Here is a 23,230-nt window from a genome sequence, read left to right on the forward strand (position 1 = left end):
TATAATATTCTGAAAGGTTATTATGGAGTTTTTGCCCAATGATGATAAAACAAATTGTTGCCGACTGAAGTTGTTTTTTCAACTTAGTACAATAATGCTAACTTTAACCCATGATGACTTCATTTGATTGCATTGTTGTGCTTTGTCTGTACAGTTCTCTACCTGCTAGCCCCGCCCACACCAAGAGGAACCACCTGCATGGAAAGAGGGTGAAATCTGCTCCATCCTCACTCCCACTTTTTCTCTTTATCCACATCTTTAGGGCTTTTTTCTATCTTAAAATAGGCTATTTCTCTTTCTTTCTATAAATGCATGCCAACCAATGACTTTAGACCCAGAGTATTCATAAAAACGGTGGACTTGTGTCTCATGCAATGCAAATGTCTCTTAGTGCACACAGTAGATTGCATGTGGAGCGATACAAAAAATTATAATTTGATCTTGGTGTGTCATATCACACCAAGTTTAACACATCCGAATCTCCACCAAACTGTCGGTGGGTGAGTTACCTTGTGGGTAATAGCCTATAAGCGGCATGTTTTGACAAGAAAGAACAATGCATGGAATAAAAAACATCATATTTCTGCTTCTGCTGCAGCGATTTTATTTTTTAATTTTTTTTTAAACTGTCCATCATGAGTCTGACAATATTTCAGGAGTGCAATGATCAGAGTAGTGTTTTAAATAAATAGGCTTGTCCACCCAAGTTTGTTACAAGTACAAATAATGGACAGTTGTTGGTTATGACGAGTACATTATGTGAAAACTATGTCAATTTCCTGAGCAAGACAATCGATGTACAATCAGTGCCAATTTTTGTGTATTAGTTATCGGCACGGTCAGCGCCAGAGCATTAGGAACAGACGGGCAATCGACATGCTACTACGTCCACGAAACCAGAGGTTATAAACTGAGATGCACAGCGGGAAATCTGTTCAATATGTTGCACTAATAAACCTATAACATTAGATCACTTTCACCGCGGTTACACAACTAATTAAAGGATAAACAACATCTTTAAGCCACATCAAGAACCAGTACGCAATTACAACCATATATGCGCGCTCATCCAGAAACGTAGCCACGATTACAAACGTGCAAATGAATACCTCTCACAGAGCAGGAGAGACATTTTATCAAGATGCATGAGTGGATTTATGAAGTCACCACTAGAACAGCTGCAGAATCTCCTCAACACAACTTCTTTCCATTTGTTTTTAGTTTGTTTTATAGGCTAGTACAATAAGAAATGACTTCTATTACCAAACTGTGCCACTTCATTTGACTTATAGCTGTAAAAGTATTTCAGTTTAGTTGTTTTGTCAGCAGAGGATTCAGCTGAGAGGGCACAGTGACCCTTCTGGACCACCAAGGCCCGCCCCTAACGCCGACGCTGGTTAACGGGAAAGAAAGTGGACCATCCCTCTGAAAACCCAACAAGTTCCTCCTCAAGTTCTGTGTCACTGAGGGCATTGTGCCCCCCACCCCCCAACCTTTGCGCCTGCGGCTGTCTGGCTTATTATTATGGTCTGTCTGGCAGGCTGCCTGGCTGGTGGTCTCTAAGTGAACTTGATACTGAAATCAGCAGCCGGCTGTGATGTGTGGAGCATCACGGGGCCGTGCCGAGCTCTCGTCTGGAGCTCAGCCAGTCGCTTCTTAACACTTCGTCAACAGTTCTAATGAAAGTGGCCTTTTCCTCGGTGGCCTCTTTTTCATTAGCGGGGTCAGAGGTCGCCACTCTCGAGGCTGGGTTTGAGAGGGCAGACAGTTGAGGAAGTGGGCCCAGGACGGGGGGTTAGAGAAGGGGATATAAGGGCAGAGGGGGGGAACCGGGGGGGGAGAACATGCAGCGGCTAGTTGGCTGCCTTGTGTTCGGTTTCCTGTACGCCCTGCTGTGTCCTGGGGATTAATTCTTAAAAAACTCTTAAGGTACCCCCACAGCTCTAGCGTTTGTCAACTCTGAGTGGATTCTGACGTTGTGACCTTTATACTCATGCTCAAGCAAAAACATGGAGCTCTATCGTCACTTCAGGGGTTACATTCCCCACTTTCTACTTGACTCTCACTGTTCTCTGTTTTGCCCCTTTAACACAGATGTGGCCAACTGAGTGAGCCGACATCCCTCTCCTCCTCCTCCTCCTCCTCCTCCTCCTCCTCCTCTTCCCTTCACCCCGGCCTCTCGCACATGAAAGGGGCCGCACAAGGCCAATAGAGGGCCGGTGGGGTGTGTGCTATGCGAGGGCCCCAGACCCAGACACAACACAACACACAGCTCTGCGGGCCACCACAGCTGGGCTGGAATGTGACCTGCTTCAGACTCGGCACTGTGTGCGTGAGTGTGGATGGATGGAGGAAGGAGGAGGAGGAGGAGGAGGAGGAGGAGGAGGACATGGATGGAGGGACGCACTGCCGGCATGAGCCTTTTGATAAGCTGTGAGCATGTTGGGTATTTTGTCTTCAGCAAAGGGAACAGCACAACATAACAAAGAAAGGACATCTGTAGTATTTTCTAAATCATCTTTATTCATTTTTGCCATCAATAAAAGTTTGAATGGACACTAATATATCACAGATAACATCAAAATATGTCTGCTCTCAATGCAATTAGATTCACAGAGAGACTTTCTGCCTATATATATATATATATAAGATGAAAATAAATACCAAGTACAGAAGTCCACATACATATTCTGTAAATTAAAACTTTTCAAAATAAAATAGATTCCACAAAATGTGGAACCAAAGAGCTTATCTGATTCTGGTAAATAAAACTGAGGCTTTGACTTGCATTATTGTGAGCTCAAGTGCTCCTGACAGATGTTACGCAATGTGGGGTAACCCACACAAACATAAAGCAAACGTACCAATCATATTAAAACATACCGCTAAATGAATGATATTAGTGAATTCAAGAAGAGAGGGAATATAAAATGCCGTTTTAGTAAACAGTTTCAAAGATTAAATACTTTGTACAGGGTAAATGCTCATGACTAATACTATTCTAGCTGCCTTTTCCAGACAGTTCATTCATTCTAATATTTTAAAAATGAGCTATTTGGACAGTTTTGACACAGCGTCTGTGAAGTAATCATGAATGGAAACTGACATAAATGATCAGTGACAACAGTAAAAAGTGATTATTTTGAGCGATAAGGAAGAAAGTGAGGAAAGAAAAACATCTGAAACAGGAACTATGTTAACTGGCAGTCAGACAGACTGGTGAGGTCACTGGAGCTGGGTATAAACAGAAAACAGAACTTTAAAAGACTTTACTGGACGGCAGAGAAATCTTTAAGGAAATCGCAGGTCTTCTTGTGGATGACCTCACGAAGCTTCCTGATCCTGCGAGGGCTGGAGGAGCCCACGAAGCTGTCGGGCTGCAGGACGGCCATCCCGTTTTGAACATCCCCCATGATGATGAGCTGCCCGTCGGCCGTGGTGATATTGGGGCAGGGACAGTTCCAGTCCATGTTCAGGAGAGTCACCTCCAAGGGCTCTTTGCCAAAGAACCTCAGACCCATCTTCTCATCCTTCAAGATCTCCTCCACCGTCACCAGAGCGTGGCCCGACTCTTGCTCCTCCGTCAGCTCGGTCACACGCCCGAGGATCACGAAGTCGCTCTTGCAGAAGCTGGTGACCATCTTGGCTCGGGGTTTGCACACCTTGCAGTTGTGGTTCTTCGGAAAGGGACACATCTCCTCGCAGGCCTCCTTCGACTCGAAGCTGTTCTCGTTGCCGCCGCAGCCTCCGTACACGAAGGACTGGCACTTCTTGAGGATGCTGCTGTAAGCCCAGCGGGGCTCGTAGGCCTTGCAAGGCCCCTGGAGGCTCGGGAGGCTGCAGGGAGCCGCCAGCTCTCCTCCGCACGACAGCATGCAGGCTTCGTAGGTGTTGAAATGGTTACGGTTCTTATTGCACTGACTGTAAGTAAAGGTGAAGCAATTGTTCCTCTTTGGTTCATAGTACCAGCTGATGCTCTCTTCTCCGCAGTCATCTGTGTCTGGACTCTTGAGGCACTCTTCAGCTGGAAATGGCAGGTTGGTACTATTCCCTTCCGCATTCTTTCCTTTCGCCTCCTTCCTGATCACTACCAAAGGAAAGTGTGACGATACACTCCCTCCGACGTTTTTGGCTGTACACGTATAGATGCCGGCGTCCTGAAGTTGCGCATTGTATATGACCAGCTGGCCGATGTTGGTGACCACGACGTTCCCTCGGACGTGATTAACTCTCATTATGGTGTTCTCTTTGCCCTTCAGTTGTTTCTCCCAGGTGATTTCCGGATGTGGCTTCCCAGACACCTCGCACAGGAAGCTGGCTGTCTCGTCCACAAACACAGCCTGTTGGGTGGGGCCACTGTGTATGGTGGGGAGCTGGATGTCAGCTGGGAGGGTGGTCTGGAGGGCAGTGGTGGGATACAGGGTGGTCTCTGCTGGGATTGGACTGGTGTTTGGCCAGGTCAAGTGGTACCTGTAGGTAGGTTGAATAAGACAGGAATCAATCAGAGCCAGGATATGTCCAAGGTTTTTCTATAATTACTATATTGAACACTGGCGGACTCAGGTCAAAGATAAGCACAGTTCATAGTCTATGTGTGTAGGTATATAGAGCCTATATTGGATACCCTTTTCCTGCCTTTTAGTAAGAGATGTTGTGGATGAGGAAATAGAGTGATTTAATATGACATTTGTGCTTTTACTATAGAAAGTGCCCTCTAGGGTGTCCTTCCAGTGGAGAAAACATGATAATGTGCACTCTAGGGTGTCCTACCAGTGGAGAAAACATGATAAAGTACCCTCTAGGGTGTCCTTCCAGTGGAGAAAACATGATAAAGTGCCCTCTAGAGTGTCCTTCCAGTGGAGAAAACATGATAAAGTGCCCTCTAGAGTGTCCTTCCAGTGGAGAAAACATGATAAAGTGCCCTCTAGGGTGTCCTTCCAGTGGAGAAAACATGATAAAGTGCTCTCTAGAGTGTCTTTCCAGTGGAGAAAACATGATAGAGTGCCCTCCAGTGGAGAAAACATGATAAAGTGCTCTCTAGGGTGTCCTTCCAGTGGAGAAAACGGGAAGTGCCCTCATGGGTGGCCTTAAAATGGAGAAATCATGATGCAGTGCAGATAGGCTGCCCTAATATGCTAGTAAACTTTCTGTGTGCTGGTGCCCTTTTTATTTCTTTCCTTGCCCCTGCCCCTCAGACCGCCAGAGTCCACCACTGACATTGACATATTACACCCAGAAATTATGTTTCTAAACTACAGCCATAAAAAATAAGTTGTGTTTTTCAAAATGTCGTAATTATGAGGACGAAAACAAAAACAAGCCAACTTTACCTCATCACAGCAAAAACAAATAGTAGAGATCTGAAATACTTAACATGTTACCTGCAGGTGACCTCAGAGATAGAGACACCCTTGGAACAGGCCTCCGCATCCATGTAGCACTTGTTATAGTAAGTCATGCCGTCGGACGCGCACGTGAAGTGGGGCTCTCTCTCACAGCGGTCCCGGCACTTACAAACAGGCTGGCCGTCCCAGATGTCACACTCGGAGCCTTGCTGGGAGCACATGAACTCGTCGCAGGTGGCGCCCTCTGGCATTCCTATGGGGCCCTTGTTGCCCTTGACGTCTATGTAGCGTGATGCCACGCAGCTCTTGTTTCCACACACGTTAGGGCAGCACTTCTCAAACGTCTCACAGTCCTAAAGTTGGGAAAAGAAATAAAAAAAAGTGACCTCTGTTTTGTACAGTTGAGATGCAGTTAAAATACAGCATGAAACCCAGTGATGAAATCCTTCTTAACAAAACCTGCAGATTTCATTTTGACGAAGTTAGATCATTTTTATTTAACTTTTATTTAGTCCCATTGAGATTAAGAACCTCTTTTTTCCAAGGGAGACCTGGCCAAGACAGTCAGCAGCAAGAACACAAAGTTGCAGTCACAAACAGAGACAAAAAATACAGCTCACAAACACTAAAAGCACTCAAATCTGCTTTAAAAGGAGAACCATCTAAAGACAAACGGGGGGACAAAAAGGAACTTTTCTGGGAGTCAGCTGTACAACAAGGGAAGCTAAAAACATTGGCATGCCATAGGTCAACATGACACAGCATGAATCAAAACTTGAAGGAGGTAAATTTAGTGTGTAACACGTGTAACATTACAAAACCACTAAGATTACTTTTGTTGAATTTCTGCTTTTCTATCAATCCTTCATGCAGCAATTCATGCACAGTGAAAAAGGACAACAGGAGTTGTCCAACATGAGATCCTGGTCCACTAAAGGAGACCCTGATTCCAGATGATTGTCTATTGTGTTCATCCAGACCTCTCAGGTCATCTGGATCAGGTCTGCTTAGTGTCCCCAGAGTCACAACTAAACATGCAGAAGAAGCAGCGTTCACTTTTTATGCACCATATATTTGGAACAAGCTCCCAGAAACCTGCAGGACCAACTCCAACTCTGAGTTAATGTTGCATATGTTGAATTTTGCACATCTAAAATTATTTTCTAATCTTTAATGTTTTTATAACTGTTTTAATTATGTCTTAATGTTCTTTTGCACTTTGTCACAATGTTCTTGAATGTTTATGTAAAGCACTTTGAATTGCATGTTGCTGAAATGTGCTCTACAGATAAAGCTGCCTTGCCTTGCCTTCACATGATCCATCTGACTAACCTGCTCAGTGCCTTTGTTTGTTATTTGTATTTTGATATTTCTATCAATCCTTCATGCAGCAACTCATGCTCAGTGAAAAGGAAAACAGGAGTTGTCCAACATGAGATCCTGGTCTCCTAAAGGAGACCCTGATTCCAGATGATTATTGTCTCTACACATGTCACCTGCAGCAGGCTATAACTCAACAACTCACCTGGTCAGATTCACACTCGCGCATGCAGGTGCTCATGGCATCCACCCACAGGTTGGGGTTCAGGTCGTTCGGGCACAGACCCGCGTGAGAGTACACCACCACTTTGGCCACAGACACAGACATGGACATGGGCATCGCTCTCACGAGGCAGCAGTTGTCCATATAGAGGAGGATAGTGGAAGAATGTCCCAGAAGAAACCAAATCCATCTGGGAAACAGCATCCACCACATCTCCGACGCGTAACAGAACGGAGGCTAAAGAAAAAACTCTGCAAAAGTTTAAAAAGAAAAAGAAAAACTCTTTAAAGTATCTTCAAAAGTTGTTTCTAACCACTGAGATGTGAGATGCAGCAGAGAATCAGAGCAGCAGCAGCAGCGTTGTGGATCCGGTGTGGATGTGGATGTGGAGACTAACGGAGCTCTCCAGGTCGGTTTAATAGCAGCGAGAGATTAGAGAGCAGCGGTGAGCAAACCCACTTTAACATCGAACTACATGAATTACAGTCTCCTGTCTGGTCCGACAGCAAATCCCAGCTGAGTTACAGTTATGATCAACTTAATTAAAGAAAAAAAAAAAAAAAGTTCTCCTCCAGTTTGCAGCCGCTGTCTCCCAAAGGACTGGAGAGACACCTGTGCGTAAAGGAGCTGCTGCCTTAACCCTTAGCTGGCAATGGTGCAGGACACATTTAGCAATACTATACTACTAACTATAGCAGATAACATTTATTATGCAAAATATGCACCAACTAAACATTTTGCATCTTAGCACATTTTAAAAAACAGGTGTAAAGATACAATAAAATCCATAGAAAATGATTGCACTGTTAAGAATAACAGTAAAGAACTGTCAGCAGGGTTGCCTTTATGTTACTGTAAAATTAACATTATTATACTGTCGCTGACATTTACAGCTTTGTACTGTTAATGACAAATACAGTTGTTGTTTTTGTATTAATTACACAGTTAATTTACTGTTTAAAGATACATTATATAGCTTGTTTTTCACCTTTCTTTTACATTATCTTACTGATTTGTTTTAATGCACTATTTATTTTTTACATACATTTTAATAAACATTATTTTTTGCCTAGATGAATAGACTTAGCAGGTTACAGACATAGGAATAGTCACATTAAATACAATTAAAGGCACTTGTTAGGGAAAATGCTATAATAGACTTGTTGACACTTTTCCCAAAATGTGTGTCTCTAGCTGGCTACAAGCACAGAATGAAACCAGAACAACATGTGAGTGAAGAACAATAAAGCTAATTCACTGATTTTACAATCATGTACAATGTACAAGCCTCACATGTGCAGATCAGGTCCCAGAATTCAACAAATACTGCATGAAACTGTTACTGATGATCCTTTAGACAGTTGATCAGCAGTAAAGGGCTGTTTTTTTAAGAATGCATTATGCATTAAAAACGGCCTATGAGCGTAATTTGACAGTTTTTTTTTTGCATTAACAGTAAAGCACTGTGTTTAGCAATAACAGGTTCATACTGTTGAAATCCTGCTGTAAATTAACAGCACTTGTTTACAGTGTAGTCACACAACTCTATTTATTAGTGCCAATACACTTTATCTTGCATTTCAACAAATAGATTCAAATTATAAGGTGCTTTTGGATATGTTTTTTGTCATGTCACTATAATACTGCATGATGATTTAACACTGTTTGCTGAAAAATGTGTCCAGAAGATGGCACCAAACTCAGTGTCTTCCTCTCCTTCTGGTTTCTCCTCTGTACTCAAAGTGAACCAAAAAGGTTCATTTAAACTGCTTGAGTTTAAATGAGTTCAATTTGAGTAGGTGGTTTCATTGTGTAAGGTCTATTATTAATGGATAATTAAAATGTTTATTTGTTTTTACCATGGCTGTACATTGTGGGAGTCTATCCTCCTACTTCTACTTCATCATCTTCTCCCTCCTCCTCTTCTTCTTTTTCTTTCTGTACCTCAAAAACTCCAAGACCAACAGCAGCCAAACTTTCCAGATATGTGATGATAATAATTATAGCGGTGCACCAGATGATGGTGCAGAATCCAACCTTTCAAAAACCTAATGTTTTAGATATAATGAGTTCACTATCTTCTCTACATCATTGTGTCAGACTGTCATATTCACTGAACTGTGGTTGATTCTATATTGTCCATATCTGATGTCACACCCCATCATTTCTTATTATTCTTATGTGCAACACTGATTAAACTATACAATAACTTGCATAATAATTCAACTGTGCAACGCTGCATTTATACTGAACATTTCAAGAATATATTTTAATTCTTATTTATACTTTTATTGCATTTATATTCAACACACGTAACAGATCTCACTTCTCAGCATTTTTTTATTTACTTATTTATACTGTTGTTGTATATTGCATGTGTTTGATGCACATTTTATTATTTATTTATATTTATTTATACCATTTACATGTTAAATACCCCTATATTTCTATTATATATGTTTATATAAGAGCAACTGTAACATCCCAATAAAGGATTTCTGATTCTGATTCTGACATAATGTACTATTCAGGTTAAACTGATTCAACTGATAAAAACATGCATCCTTAAACAGTTTAGTTTGTTGTATGTGTTACAGCGTGTGTTATAAAATGTCCTGAAAACTCCAGCCAGGACTCAGAATTCTTGTTTTTATGAATCAACCACTGCAAGACTTTGGAAATGCCCCAACAAGTGAAGTGTACTAGTCGCGAGCAATTGCTTGATGGTGCAAATAAAAATACAAACATGATGTGAAATGCAAATTTTCTTGGTGCAACCTGACATAACGGCCAGTTTGTGTGTTTGCCAATAGTCTATCACACAGAATATTATGTTGTATGAATTAAAAACATTACAGATTAATGCTTTTTCAAACTATAACCACATGTTGGTAGAGTTAAACAGAGAATCCTGTCAATATCTAAAACACTCTCAGTGTTGGAATATTGTGTAGCGTCATCAGTGATGAGACAGATAGGAAACACTTTAAGAAGAGCATATTGTAATAGACAATGGGAATGCGATTAGGCTCATCAGGCTCATGCTATCACAATACTGACATGTAAGAAGTCACAAGTAGTACAGACAGCTTGGTTTCACAACACCATAAATGTTGTGAAAACTCGGTTTGTTCCACGAAAAGCCAAAAGCTTTCCAGGAAGTGTTGCAGAAACGGGGGCTTCAAAGCAAAACAAATAGGCTGGTGGTCCGTTTGGTCGAGGACACGAACAGACAAAAGGATACGTTCCCACCAGCACAGTCTGATTAGGAGCACCGCTAAACTCAAATAAAACAGGTTTTGCGTTGACGTTTAAAAAAAACTGGTCTACTTTTACTAAAAAGAACAGAAAACTCAACATTTTAGTCGCCTCGGTGTGTGTGTGTGTGTGTGTGTGTGTGTGTGTGTGTGTGTGTGTGTGTGTGTGTGTGTCTGTGCTTCCCAAGCGGAGTCCCTGCTGAGCCCAAAGAGGCCCAGTGCTCTCCAGGCCGAACCCTGCCGTCTTAGTCTGGTCTGTGTCTGTGAAACTGGACGTACAGATTATATTCTACCCAATACACACACACACACAAACACACACACACACACACACACAAACACACACACACACACATACACACACATACACATACACATACACATACACATACACACACATATATATATATATATGTGCATGCTCTCACTTTCATGCAAATGCACAAACACAGTCAAGCTGTGTTTTCAGTGTCTGCCCACCCAGTCACCCCTAACCTTCACCCCTCCACACCCTGCATTCCCAGCATAGCCGACACTGGGTCTGCAGAGGGCATGTCACGTATTGAATAGAGCCTCCCGGTGGACCCCACGCAGGGCGCTCCGACACTCTATCCGCCTTCAGCAAAAGCATTGTCTGCAAACAGACCTTGACTTTGACCTTCTCTGTGCGCACTCGCCATCTTTCTGAGCCCGGTTCAAAACAGCTCTGTAACTCAAGAGACGTCTCCATTCATGTTTATGTTCTTGCGATATTAAGATTTGTGTTTAACGGCAATGTGAAGCTTTTAGATCCTTTATCACAATCATGTTCTCCTCAGTGACTGAAAGCATCCACTGACAAAGGCAGAAATCAACTACAACTACCGCCAACCAGTCAAGTTACAGTTTAAAATCCATGTCGGTCCAAAATGTCATCACTTCATCATTTTATCCTGTTATACATTTATGAGAACTCATCATAGTTAGCACATTCATTCTTGAGTTATGGCCCAAAACGTGTTCTGTGAGGTCACAGTGACCTTGACCTTTCGAATCAGTTCATCCTTGAGTCCCAGTGGATGTTTCACAAGAATGAGATGGACGTGAGGTCATAGTGACCTTGACCTTTGACCTCCTCCTTGAGTCCAAGTGGACGTTTGTGCCAATTTGAAAAAATTCCCTCCAGACATTCCTGAGATATCACGAGAACGGTCCTCATGGACTCGCCTTAATGATCTTTCTTTCAGATTTGATCCACAGACAGACCTAGGGCAGCTTTAATGTGTTTAATTGTGATGTCTGGTATTGATGCAGCAATTTACTTTCTATAATAAAGTATCCTTAAACTTTATGCTAAGCTAAGCTAACAGGCTGCTGACCGGAGCCTTGTATTGAACGGACAGATATTAGAGTTGTATCAATCCTATCTTGCCCTCTTGGATGCCCTATGGTAGATAAAATATGATAAAGTGCCCACTAGGGTGTCCTTCCAGTGGAGAAAACAAGATAATGTAGCCTCTCGGGTGCCCTCCCATGGAGAAAACGTGATAAAGTGCCCTCTAGGGTGCCCTTGCAGTGAAGAAAACAAGATAAAGTATTCGCTAGGGTGTACTTCCAGTGGAGAAAACTTGACGAAGTGCCCTCTTGAATGCCCTATGGTAGATAAAACATGATAAAGTGCCCTCTGGGTGCGCTTCCAGTGCAGAAAACATGATATGGTACCCTCTAGGTGTCCTTCCAGTAGAGAAAATGAAATAAAGTGCCCTCTTAGATGCCCCTATGGTAGATAAAACATGATAAAGTACCCTCTAGGGTGTTCTTCCAGTGGAGAAATCATGACGCAGTGCCATATAGGCTGCCCTACACGCTAGAAAATGTTTAGTGCGTTGGTTCCATTTTTATTTTTCTCCCCCCTGCCCCTCAGAGCGCCTGAGTTCACCACTGCTCAGAGAGGCCTAAATCACTCACTGTGCATATACTGTTTAAGCTACTGTACGTTTTACCTCACCATTAATCTCTCAGTGGCTTTACGGTGTCATGCATGTCGTGAATAAGCAGCTCTGTATCTTGGCTTTGTGCATTATGCCTGTCAGAGAAGGGCACATATTGCACAGAAGGGCCGTAATCCAACACATCGACCGAGGCACGTACCTGTGGGTAACGTCGCCTTGTCCCTCCATTTCTAAAATGCTCTTAGGGGGTTCTCGACCACGCAGGTCCACACGGCGTCTCCGGCCCGCGACCGAGGCCTGGGAAGCTGGTGGAGCGGGTTCAAAAACAATGAAGGTGTTATGACTGTTCATACTAAGCTTATTATGAGAGTCTCACTCCAGAACAAAGGAGAGAGACACGTCCAGCCACAGCAGGGCCCTAAGCTGATTCCTCAGCCTCAGTCTAGACACACAGCACAACATGCCGATGCACAGACATGCTGGAATACATGCGCAGATCCACGGGCGTCCACTGAAACCTATATATATTATATATTATATAGATATTGCCATGCATTCCTTTTGTCCCTATATTTAGATTGCAAACACACATTTAAAACTTTCTCAACACAACTCTGCTCAGATGATGCAACGTTTGAGCTCTCCAGACTGCAGTGTCTGAACATCTGCTCACCACATGAACACCACTGTATTCATTTCATTGAAGAGTGTGTTAGTACGACCATAACTTAGGTGTTGTTTATGTTCTTTAAATCAGAAAGGGAACATAACAAACTGCCTCGCTAGTTAAGTTCACAACAGAACGTACAACATCGGCTCGCGGTGCAAATGCAGGTCAAAAGTGAAAAACCACAGCTGGATGGTACAATACTGAAGTATGGAACGTTTCCATAAATGCTTTTCATTAGTGTTAATAATGGACCTAATAAGGGGTAATAAACTGACATGTTCAATTAAAGGAAAGTCTAAACCAATCAGTGAAAATGTGTATGTGTGCAGCAAATGGTGTCGCTTGATATCAGCTTTTTCATCAGTTATATTTAAAGGTGCAGTGTGTAGGTTTTGGCGGCATCTAGTGGTGTGGTTGCAGATTGCAACCAACTGAGCACCCCTCTATTCACTCCTCCGTCTCCAAGACCACGGTAACGTGAGCTGCCGATTGCAAACCTGTGGTAACGCTGTTCACCTCGCTCAGAGAGCATCCTTAACATAATAACACTACTTTAGGAGCAGCGGAGGTCAGAACATGGACGTATGAAGAGAACTGGATCCAGCGTTGGAGGCGGGGCTCCGTTCATTCCTATGAAAGTTGCTGAGTGGCGCACAAAGACTAAATGGCTCGACTTCCGTCTGGAAAAGTACCCGGATCTTGGGGCACATGGAACATGCGTAGTAGCGTCCGCTCGGTCACATGACTCGGTCACGGGGTCCCAACGTCACGCCATCTTCACGGCTTGCGCTCCAGCCTCGGTCTGGGTCTCACTCACATGAACGAAGGAAAGGAAATAACTCTAGATTCGGCTATTAGTGCGTTTTATGACTGGCGCTCTTCCTGGGGGCTTGGATCAGACGTTGGCCGGCAGTTCAACGGTTTGACACTCAGCGGCTCACGTTACCGCAGTTTCACCAGCGTGTCGGAGAACTACGGCGGCCTTCAGGTGACGTAAAAAACGTCTCTAGAGCCAGCGTTTGGTTTGTCCGTTCTGGGCTACTGTAGAAACATGGAGGAGCAACATGGTGGTGAAGAGGACCTGCTCCCTATGTAGATATGAAGGGTTCATTCTAAGCTAATGAAAACACAACCATTGTAAGAAAACATACTTATAAATATTAGATTAGATTTCTGGTAATAGTAGCCCAAAATGTTACCCACTGTTCCTTTAAGTACACAGGCTGTTTTAAACTACAGCTATTATTCAGGGTTATTAGAGGTTTATTTAATGTGCCTTTGAATGCTGCTATGCTTTTACATTTTGTTAATCATTTTTATCCCTGTGTTCAATAATGACATCATTATTAATGCAACAATAGTTGGGAAAATTTGCTTTCAAGCGGACCATATCATGCAAATGAATCTCATTTGTGACATCAGTGCCAGCGCTGAAGAACAGTTTTCATTTGCTACTTCTAGATCTGCATGAGAATTATTGTTATTTCACTTTTATTAAGTTTTATTAAGCATCATTAATTAGCATCGGAATGCAGAAGCCAAAGATGAGCACTGAAGATGCATCTTCTACTGGCTTCCACACAGGAATCCTGAACGTGGTGCATTTCAGTATAAAGATCAAATGGACCAGTATTCAAACAGCGGGTTTTAAAATACTTTTTATGAATTCAATTAAATCCAAGCAACAAAACAAAAAGGCTATTCTCTTATTATTATGACTTCAAGTGGCAATAACCTTATGAGCTCATCTAATGCCAATACTTGCTCTCCTGCTCCCTCTACTGGCTCTCGGTTGAAACACACATTTCAATGAGTTTACCTCAAACATCCAGCACACGCATGCAGGTACAAACAAAAAGGATAACCTGCAACAAAAAGCCGAACAGAACACGTAACCGGTCCCTTCATTCTTTAAGATAGATACTCAAACTTATTAACTTCAGTTAGTCAGATGGACAGAATATGCTTTTTGAGTTTGAGAGAAAACGAGGGAAGTAATTCTCCATGCTTTATCAAAGAACAGATATAACAGGTCTCCAGAACGAAAAGAACACAACTTTAACAGTGCACAGGACGTACTGTATATAAAAATATCAGACTCTGAATGCATAGGTTAGGTCAAACTGTATTCTGCTTTTTCTAGAACAATGAGCAACACAACGTTCCTTATCTCCTTTCCACAGAATCAAAGAAGCCCATTTCAAAACATGCTGCTTCCACTCACCCGGGGCACCAAACGTCCTCCGTACACTGTCCCACTTTCTCAACCGAGCCTTGAATCGTGCCTTGAAAACATGTGGCACAACTTGACGTAATAATAAAGCATTGTAACGTAGTCGGGAACAGAAGATGAGCACTCTCTGTAGTCCTTCCTTCTCACTGCAAACACATCCTTCTCCCCCCCACATTGCACTTTCTTGCAGACTTTTTGACACAAACACAACAGGCCTAACTGGTTAAAAACAAAAAATAATTATACAAATTAATAAAAAATAGATCATGAAAACATAGAAATACAGTAAGAGCTTCAAGGTATACATGTTCAACAGTAAACAGTTAACCACTGGGCTGATTGTAGGACGTGTGTAGTGGCCGCCTACTGCGCTGCTTCAAACCAACGAGCCCCAGCATCCAGAATTAAAAAGGAATATAAAGTGTTGATGAAAGCAGCATAAACCCTCCGACCTCTTCACCTGTTAAACTCTTAATGTACAGTACAAGAACGCTTTTTAGTTTCGTCGTCTCCATTTAAAGTCAGACAGCAGCACTTCTTCTGATTAAGCTACCGAATAAAAAACATCAACATTTCCGTTAATAAAAAAATTTAATATTAGCAGAAGACCTTGACAACCAAACTGAAGCCATATATATATATATATATCAATATTTTAAAGAAATCTAGTCGCCTAAGTTTAAACTGACGGCGACGGTGTGAGAAATAAGAAGAGCTGGAGGAAGGAGGAAGCACTCAATCATAAAACCATCTGATTTCTTTCCTCTTTGCTTCGGGGGGGAACAAAAAGTCTAACAAGGCTGCGTTCTCTTCTGAAGCAGTGATAGTTTAGTCTGCAGTTATTCTTATCTTTGCTGGCTAGATTACTTTTTGGTTTTTGATTCTAATCACAGTTAAACAGAAGGACAGCAACTGAACTCAACTCATAAGGATAAACCAAGCAGAGAGCCTCGTATCTTCACAACCTCTAAAGCCTCGCTACTCTAAAACAAAGGTCTCGCTTCATTAGTACAATTTAAAATAAATACTTCACAGTTGACAGTAGTTAGTGTTATGCTGACTGAACCTATAGTAGCACGGCACCCTGCAAAGCACAAGTGATCATTTATTGTAGAAAATAAAAATTAGTTGCTGCACATTTATCTCTAAGATAGAAACTTTTTTCATCCGACATGAAAAGACACAAATTCAAACCAAACGTTCTTTTCCACAGTGTGTGACTGGATGATTCAAACACGGAGGGAAACCAGTACTCAACATGTGTCCATCCTTGTGTGGATATTATAGATTAAAGCATTACTGTATGCAAATAGAAGTACTACTAGTCCAGAGATCCCTTCGTCACCAGGCCAGTAATGGATGCCCTCTGCAGGAAAGACACTAAGGTTAATGCCTACAGCATGTATGAAAGTGTGTACGCCAGCTGGAGCATCTCATAGAACGCTAGAAATTCAAGTTGCTGTGTGCAAGTCCAACCTGTCCTATCCTGTGGACTGATGATGAACTTATCGGTTAACAGTTATGTAAATCCTTCCTGTCGTCCTCTGCTCTCTGGTCTTATCAGACCGGAGTCCACAGCCAGTATAGAGGGATGTGTGTCCAAATAAGGCTGTTACAGAATCCTATTCAAGTCCAGTCCGTAAGGAAGACAAGCCAATGCCTCCCTCTGTTGTCCCACTACAGCCTTGGCACAAAGTGCAGCGGGGAGGAGAGAAAGAGTCGAGATAAAGAGAGGAGAGAGGGGCCCAAATACTTTTGCACATAATCGAGGACACCATGCATCAGTAATCGCTTACAACTGGTTGGGTACACTAAAGCGGCAGGAGGGCCAGAGGAGGACAATAGCTACAGAACTTTGAAAAAACAAATCCCCAGTTAGGAAATTGGCGAAAACACCAAAGCCGGACGAAGCTGTAACAAGGGACCTGGGCGGGCAACTAGTTATGGTTGCTTGAGGGCAAGCTACAGAAGCCCAGTCGTAAAGCGGGGGAGACCTCGGGGGCTCTGTGGAGGCTCTAGTAGGTGAGGCGGGAGGCCTTCATGTTGTAGCAGGGTCTGTCTGTTAGGCCAGTCCCGGAGAAAAGGGACAAGCCCTCTGCTTTCTCCAACACAACCTCCAGCTCCTGAAAGTCCTGCAGCCGAGCTACGTCCTTGTCCTGGTCAGGAGAACACAGTTTCATCAGAGTTTAAACAGAATAGAGATTATTAATAACAGTACACGTGGTTTCAGCTCTACGGACCAACCATACTCTACTCTTCTTCCGACATACCTTTCTCAACATGGTGTTCGGCAGCTTGCGGATCTTCTCCACGTGCTCCACGCCGATGTCCAACTCACGGCAGCAGACCCTCAGGAGGGACCGGTAGGTGAGCTCCTGGCGGTCCAGCTCCACTTCGATGAAGTCGTTCTCCCGGGCGTTAGGGTTCTGGATACGCACCTTCAGCACCAACTCTACAGAAAAGGACCAGAGTGATACCTCTCTATTAATAAAGATAGAGAAGATCTCGTAGACTTCAATGCAATCTGACGGATGTTTGGATTGTAGTTTTGTAAGTTCCCATGCATTCATCTCTTCTTATACAAACGTTTGTTTTATACACATGTCTAATAATTATTTTGCGACCTTGCCTGAACCTGAGCGTTGGCGATATCTTAATAAATGAAGGTTGATCGGCACCATGTGCCTTCAGTCTTTCCCCGTCCAACACGACAGACAGATACTGCTGATCCAGACATCTCTACATATCTGATTGAATCCCGTTAGGCTAAGTGTTGTCCGTAAATAACCAGCGTGTTAATAGACAACTGTTTGATTCTAGAGGCTGAGATTCAGTTGGAAACGACAGTCTGATGCTGCCTCCCACTCCAGCTAACGTTAGCTAGTCATGCTAGTCACCGTCACCAGCATCATTTAGCCGTTTAGCACACTGACGGTGAATATTCACGTATCATATGAGCCTCAGATCTCAGTGTGAAAGCCTCGGTTAACCCGCTACACGACAGCTTTTCATCATTTTCTCTCCTGTGACGACGAGTTTCTTTCCCCTGAAAGGGAGCGCAGCCTCGGAGAGGACGCCATGCTGGTCTGGTCTATAGCCTGGAGCCATAAAGCCATGCTGGTCTGGTCTATAGCCTGGAGCCATAAAGCCATGCTGGTCTGGTCTGGTCTATAGCTTGGAGCCATAAAGCCATGCTGGTCTGGTCTATAGCTTGGAGCCATAAAGCCATGCTGGTCTGGTCTATAGCTTGGAGCCATAAAGCCATGCTGGTCTGGTCTATAGCCTGGAGCCATAAAGCCATGCTGGTCTGGTCTATAGCTTGGAGCCATAAGTAGAGGGGCAATTCTATCTTTTTTAGGACATGGCAGGTTTGGGGATTTTTTGTTGGTGCAACCAACTACACAGCAACGCTTCCTGGAGACATGTTTCAACTTTCTCCGTTCTCGCTGTCGTCGTCTACGAGGGATTGTTTTCCCCCATAAGAAAGAAGAAAGAAGAAATGGTGATGAGAGTGTCCTCTGGTTGACGTATTGCCGGTCTGACGTACAGCCCCAGGTGAGAGTCACTGTAGAAGATGATCATGTTTTTGCTGGTGAACTTGTGACACTTCAGTCATCATACCGAGAGGAAAGGGAACTTCCACTAACAAGCCTTTCTGGTTTGACAAGTTGGCTGCCGACACGAGAATGTCGTCACGTCTGTGCACTTATCACTCACTTACCTGTGGACACGTAACCGTTCCCCGCTATTCACACACACAGAACTGAATCAAAGTGGAAGGCTTTGTTGCCTCTAATGAGCACAAAGCTGTGTTTAGCCACAGTGAGTTAGAGGAGTCTCTGCTGGACGCCTGGCAACCTCATGGTGACAAAACAAACTCCAGGAAATCACAGCTCCCAGCCAAGAAATGAACGCCCTGTTAAACCACAACTTGATATTTTTACTTTTGTGTTTGTGAACATTTAATGAATATCATTTAGAGGTTTTATGTTTGGATAGAACCAGGCTAATAGCTGTTTACCCCATGCTTCAAGTCTTTATGCTAAGCTAAGCTTGTCATCAGGTCATGTCGTGTTTGTGTGGACGGAGAGGTTCGACATGGTCAGTCTCTCACCTTGCACGTTGACGGGGAAGGTGCTGGTGAAGAAGAAAGGCTGGAAGGCGGCCATGGGTCCACCGGCCTGGCCGTAGCTCAGCTGCTGCGGGATAGACTGCTGCCTGCTCATAGTCGGGTTGTTGCCGGCCACCGGGGCCTGGACCTGGCTCCCGCTGCTGCTAGCCAAGCTGGGGCTGGGCGAGGCCAACGGAGGCGAGCACATGGTGCCGTTGTGCGCCATCGTGTGCGGGTAGTCGGCGTGGTTGACGAGGTGCGGCTCCACCGACAGGTCCATGGGCACCGTGCAGTTGACGACGGCGTGGTTGTGGGACGAAGCCGGGCCGGACGACACGCCGTTTTGTTCAGTCACGGGAATGAAGTCGCCAGCCTGGGCTAGGCTGTGGGCGGCGGGGTTTGGGGGGGGAGTGGCACCGCCGTCAGAGAGCAGGCTCAGTGATTTCTGAGGCTCGTGAGTCGGGGAGAGGGACGGCGAGTCGCTCTGCGTGTCCTCGCCGTGTTCTCCAGAACCATTCTGTGCAAGGTGCTGGGCCAGGATGATCTCGGACTTATCCATCTTGGAATACGTGAAGGCCGGGTTGGACAGGTAGTTGGGGATGATTGGCAACTCAGGCTCCTTCAATTCAGGCACGTCCTCCACTTCAACTGCAGGAATAATGTGCATAAAAACAGACGATTAGCAGCTCAAAAATAAAAACCCAGACAGCTTCAGTTTCTATCAAAACCAGGAACAGCTGTGCACGTATACCATCAACACCCGAGGTTATAACCTGTACATTACATGTCACTGCATGCCATGTGTATGCAACTGAAAAATCACATGCCAGTAACAACAACAGACTTGTATAATGATGTGAAAGGAACAGGGAACAAGAGGGAAAGGAATGTGTAGTTCACCTCCTAAAAGTCGTTTGATCTCTGGTTTGGATGTGAGCTGCGAGGCCAACTCATCCTTCGCCGTGAGGATTTCTTTGTCTGCTCCATAACTGAGCAAGTAGGATACTATGTGCTTATGGTTCCTCTTGCATGCCCAGTGCAGGCATGTCCTGGTAGCATTATAGAGGAGAGAACAAAGTTTAGTGAACCAAAACAACACAAGATGCTGGCGAACTGAACCAAGGCCTGTTGAAAGGAGGCTGGGTCACGGGCGGACACGGGTCTTGGGGTATGGAGGTATAACACATGCGCAGTCAGGATATAATGACCATTTTATAAATATAGGGATGCACTGATACCGGATCGGATATCAGGCTGATACCGACTCAAATAGCTGGATCGAATATACTGGAAATTCTATTTCCTGTTTAAATGTTGACCAACGAGTTGCTGCATTAAAAAGGTTTCTATTTGATGAATTGTAAGCAATGTTTGAGTCAAGCCTGATGTTGCTTTACACATAATATGATCCCTGTCTCTTCTACACAGTGAAGTATACAGCTTATTAAGATTATTTTTTTGGGGGGTGACTAGAATAATGTCACTTTAAACTTCTACCCATCCCATAATACGAGCTAACAGGGCATTGGTTTCCTGTTTGAATGAGCAAGATAATAAAAGGTGGCATGCCTGGCTGATTAACAAGCTGCCTAAGAAGATAACAGGGATTAGCTTTAATCCTGCAACAACAACACTGAACTTTATCATAAAAACAACACAATCTGTGATTACTAACAGAGTAAATAAAACACTTTAAAGGTCCCATATTATAAGAAAGGGAGATTTTCATGTTTTTTTATTATAAAGCCGGCTTAAGTCCTTTATAAATACTGTGAAAGTATTGAAACACTCAATCCACAGGGAAATACACACAGCCCGTATTCAGAAACTCTGCATTTGAAACAAGCTGTCAGGATTTCTGCCCATTGTCACGAATATACAATATTTAGACCCTTGACACAATTTTAAATGTAAAATTCTAAATGTGTCCCAGTTTATTTCCTGTTGCAGTGCAACCGTGTGTTCCAATCCGCATACTTCCGTACTTACACTTACTATTTTGAGTGCACAAGTGAGTTCACACTGGGAAGTACGGCAAAATGCAGTGCACTCAAAGTACCCGGATGTTGTACTCAAAACGGTCAGATCGTTGAGTGTGGAACGCTGGACTCTTTCCACACTCAACGGTCGCCATCTTGTCTACGTAGCGGAACGGGCGGGACCACGACCACTATTCAAACATACGTAGCTAACAGAATAAAACAATACAATACGTAAATATACCGGTGCATTTTCAGTCAACTGGAGGACACATCGTAGGCGACGACGTTGGAAACGTAATTTCCACTCTGCTTTCATTTTTTTCTTCAACAAAGCAGGCAGATATTTTGGCGGGTAGCGAGCCGCGGCCAAATGTTGCGATCGTCATTTCCGGTAAGCGCGCCGCAGAGTATTCGATTTCAGACGACCCTACCCCGTTGAAATTTACGCACTAGTCAAGTAAGTACAGAGTGCACTACATTGAAGTGTACGTGGATTGGAACACACTGTATGTGAATGTCATCCGCTGACAGGAAGCACACATGGACCCAAGCTGTTGCCTAGCAACGCAATTCTGTTGCAATTCCGTCGAAATGCGCTAAAACGGAGCGTTTCAGACAGAGGGTGAATACAGGTATAGTCAGACTGACACTATGAGGTAAATAAAGTGTTTTTTTGAACATTACAGAATGTAAACATGTTCTAGTAGAAACACAGATTACAAATATGAACCTGAGAATGAGCCCGATGTGGGACCTTTAATACATTAACTCATCCTGATCTCTCACCAGCCGTTGATCTCGTTCTGAGAGTTCACGTTGACTCCTGTCTCCACTAATGTCCTCACTTCATCGATGTCCCCGATGGCAGCCGCCTCTCTCAGCCGCTCCTCCAGCTCCTTATCCAGCGAGGTGGTGGACATGTTGGCGCAGAGGACGACTAGCTCTCACAGCTCATAGGATGAAGAGACTCTGGGATGAACCTGTCAGAGCTGATCAGCTCTCAGCTCCTCTGAGGAGCAGTTAGCATTAGCTGCTACTGGACTAGCGTAGAGAGGGGCTAGCTGCTAGCTGAAGGCTCCAGCTGAAGGTAACTGTGTGTCGGTGTTTACTCCTCCACAGCTCCGGTCCTCTCCCTCTCCATCCTCCTCTATCTCTGCTGTTGGTTCAGCTTACAGAGCCGCTGTCAGCTCGACTCATCCAGTGTGTGAGAGCTGGAGACCTGGAGGTGTCAGAGCTCCGTCAGTGTGCTACCAACAACATCCACCGCCTCATCGGGGGGCATCTTAGGATGTAACAACTGTGAGCTGGAACCTTAGTTCCACTCTGAAGACTCTACATTAGTACTGTTTTTAACCACTTTAACTTTATGTCAAATTATAGAACATTATCCAGACCACAGTTCTTGTTTTTAGTACATTTTTCTGAGTTGAAATTGCTTTTAATAACACACACACACACACACACACACACACGTGTTGCTGGTTGCATCAGTAGCTGCAACTAGTGTGCAACTTCCACCTTTTGTATATTGAGTCACAAAAAATATAGTTAGATCATATATTTAAAACAAATGTAAAATATCTAAAAACTGTTTTATATCTATGGGATAGATCCCTCCAGACAACATTTTTCTGAGTTGAAATTACTTTTAATAACACACACACGTGTGTTGCTGGTTGCATCAGTAGCTATGCAACCAGTAAGTCACTTCCACATTTTGGACATTGAGTCACAAACAATATGGTTACATCATAGATTAAAAAAAAAAAATTACATCTATGAGTTAGATCCCCCAGAATTATGTGACTTTATCCTGACCCCAGTTCTTGCTTTTAGTAAATTACTCTGCGTTTATATCACTGTTATTAACACACACACACAGGTGTTGCTGGTTGCATTGGTAGCTATGCAACCAGTGGGCAACTTCCTTTTAGTCACAAAAAATATGGTTAGTTAGATCATAGATTAAAAAATATACATATTTTATATCAAACATTAGTTCCCCTCTGAATACTCTCAATTATTACTATTTTTACGCATTTTGTTGCCACTTTAACTTTATGTAAAATTATGTGACTTTATCCTGACCCTAGTTCTTGTTTTTAGTAAATAGTAATTTAGTAATTTTTCTGAGTTGAAATTGCTTTTAATAACACAC

General features: G+C 43.5%; 2 protein-coding genes across 2 annotated transcripts; both read right to left on the bottom strand.

The window, feature by feature from the left end:
- Positions 1–2,515: 2,515 nt before the first annotated feature.
- Positions 2,516–7,131, bottom strand: wfikkn2a (info WAP, follistatin/kazal, immunoglobulin, kunitz and netrin domain containing 2a). The gene is made up of 3 exons (XM_074656959.1): positions 6,871–7,131; positions 5,382–5,698; positions 2,516–4,470 (listed from the first exon to the last, which is right to left on the bottom strand). The coding sequence occupies exons 1-3, from the start codon at positions 7,099–7,101 to the stop codon at positions 3,270–3,272; spliced, it is 1,749 nt and encodes a 582-aa protein (XP_074513060.1). The 5' UTR covers positions 7,102–7,131; the 3' UTR covers positions 2,516–3,269.
- Positions 7,132–15,145: 8,014 nt separating this feature from the next.
- Positions 15,146–22,334, bottom strand: ankrd40 (ankyrin repeat domain 40). The gene is made up of 5 exons (XM_074656961.1): positions 21,859–22,334; positions 19,991–20,139; positions 19,094–19,738; positions 17,250–17,431; positions 15,146–17,135 (listed from the first exon to the last, which is right to left on the bottom strand). Exons 1-5 carry the CDS (start codon positions 21,990–21,992, stop codon positions 16,995–16,997), a joined length of 1,251 nt encoding a protein of 416 aa, XP_074513062.1. The 5' UTR covers positions 21,993–22,334; the 3' UTR covers positions 15,146–16,994.
- Positions 22,335–23,230: the final 896 nt, after the last annotated feature.

This window comes from Sebastes fasciatus, chromosome 13 (assembly GCF_043250625.1).
Source record: "Sebastes fasciatus isolate fSebFas1 chromosome 13, fSebFas1.pri, whole genome shotgun sequence".
Classification (NCBI taxonomy): domain Eukaryota; kingdom Metazoa; phylum Chordata; class Actinopteri; order Perciformes; family Sebastidae; genus Sebastes; species Sebastes fasciatus.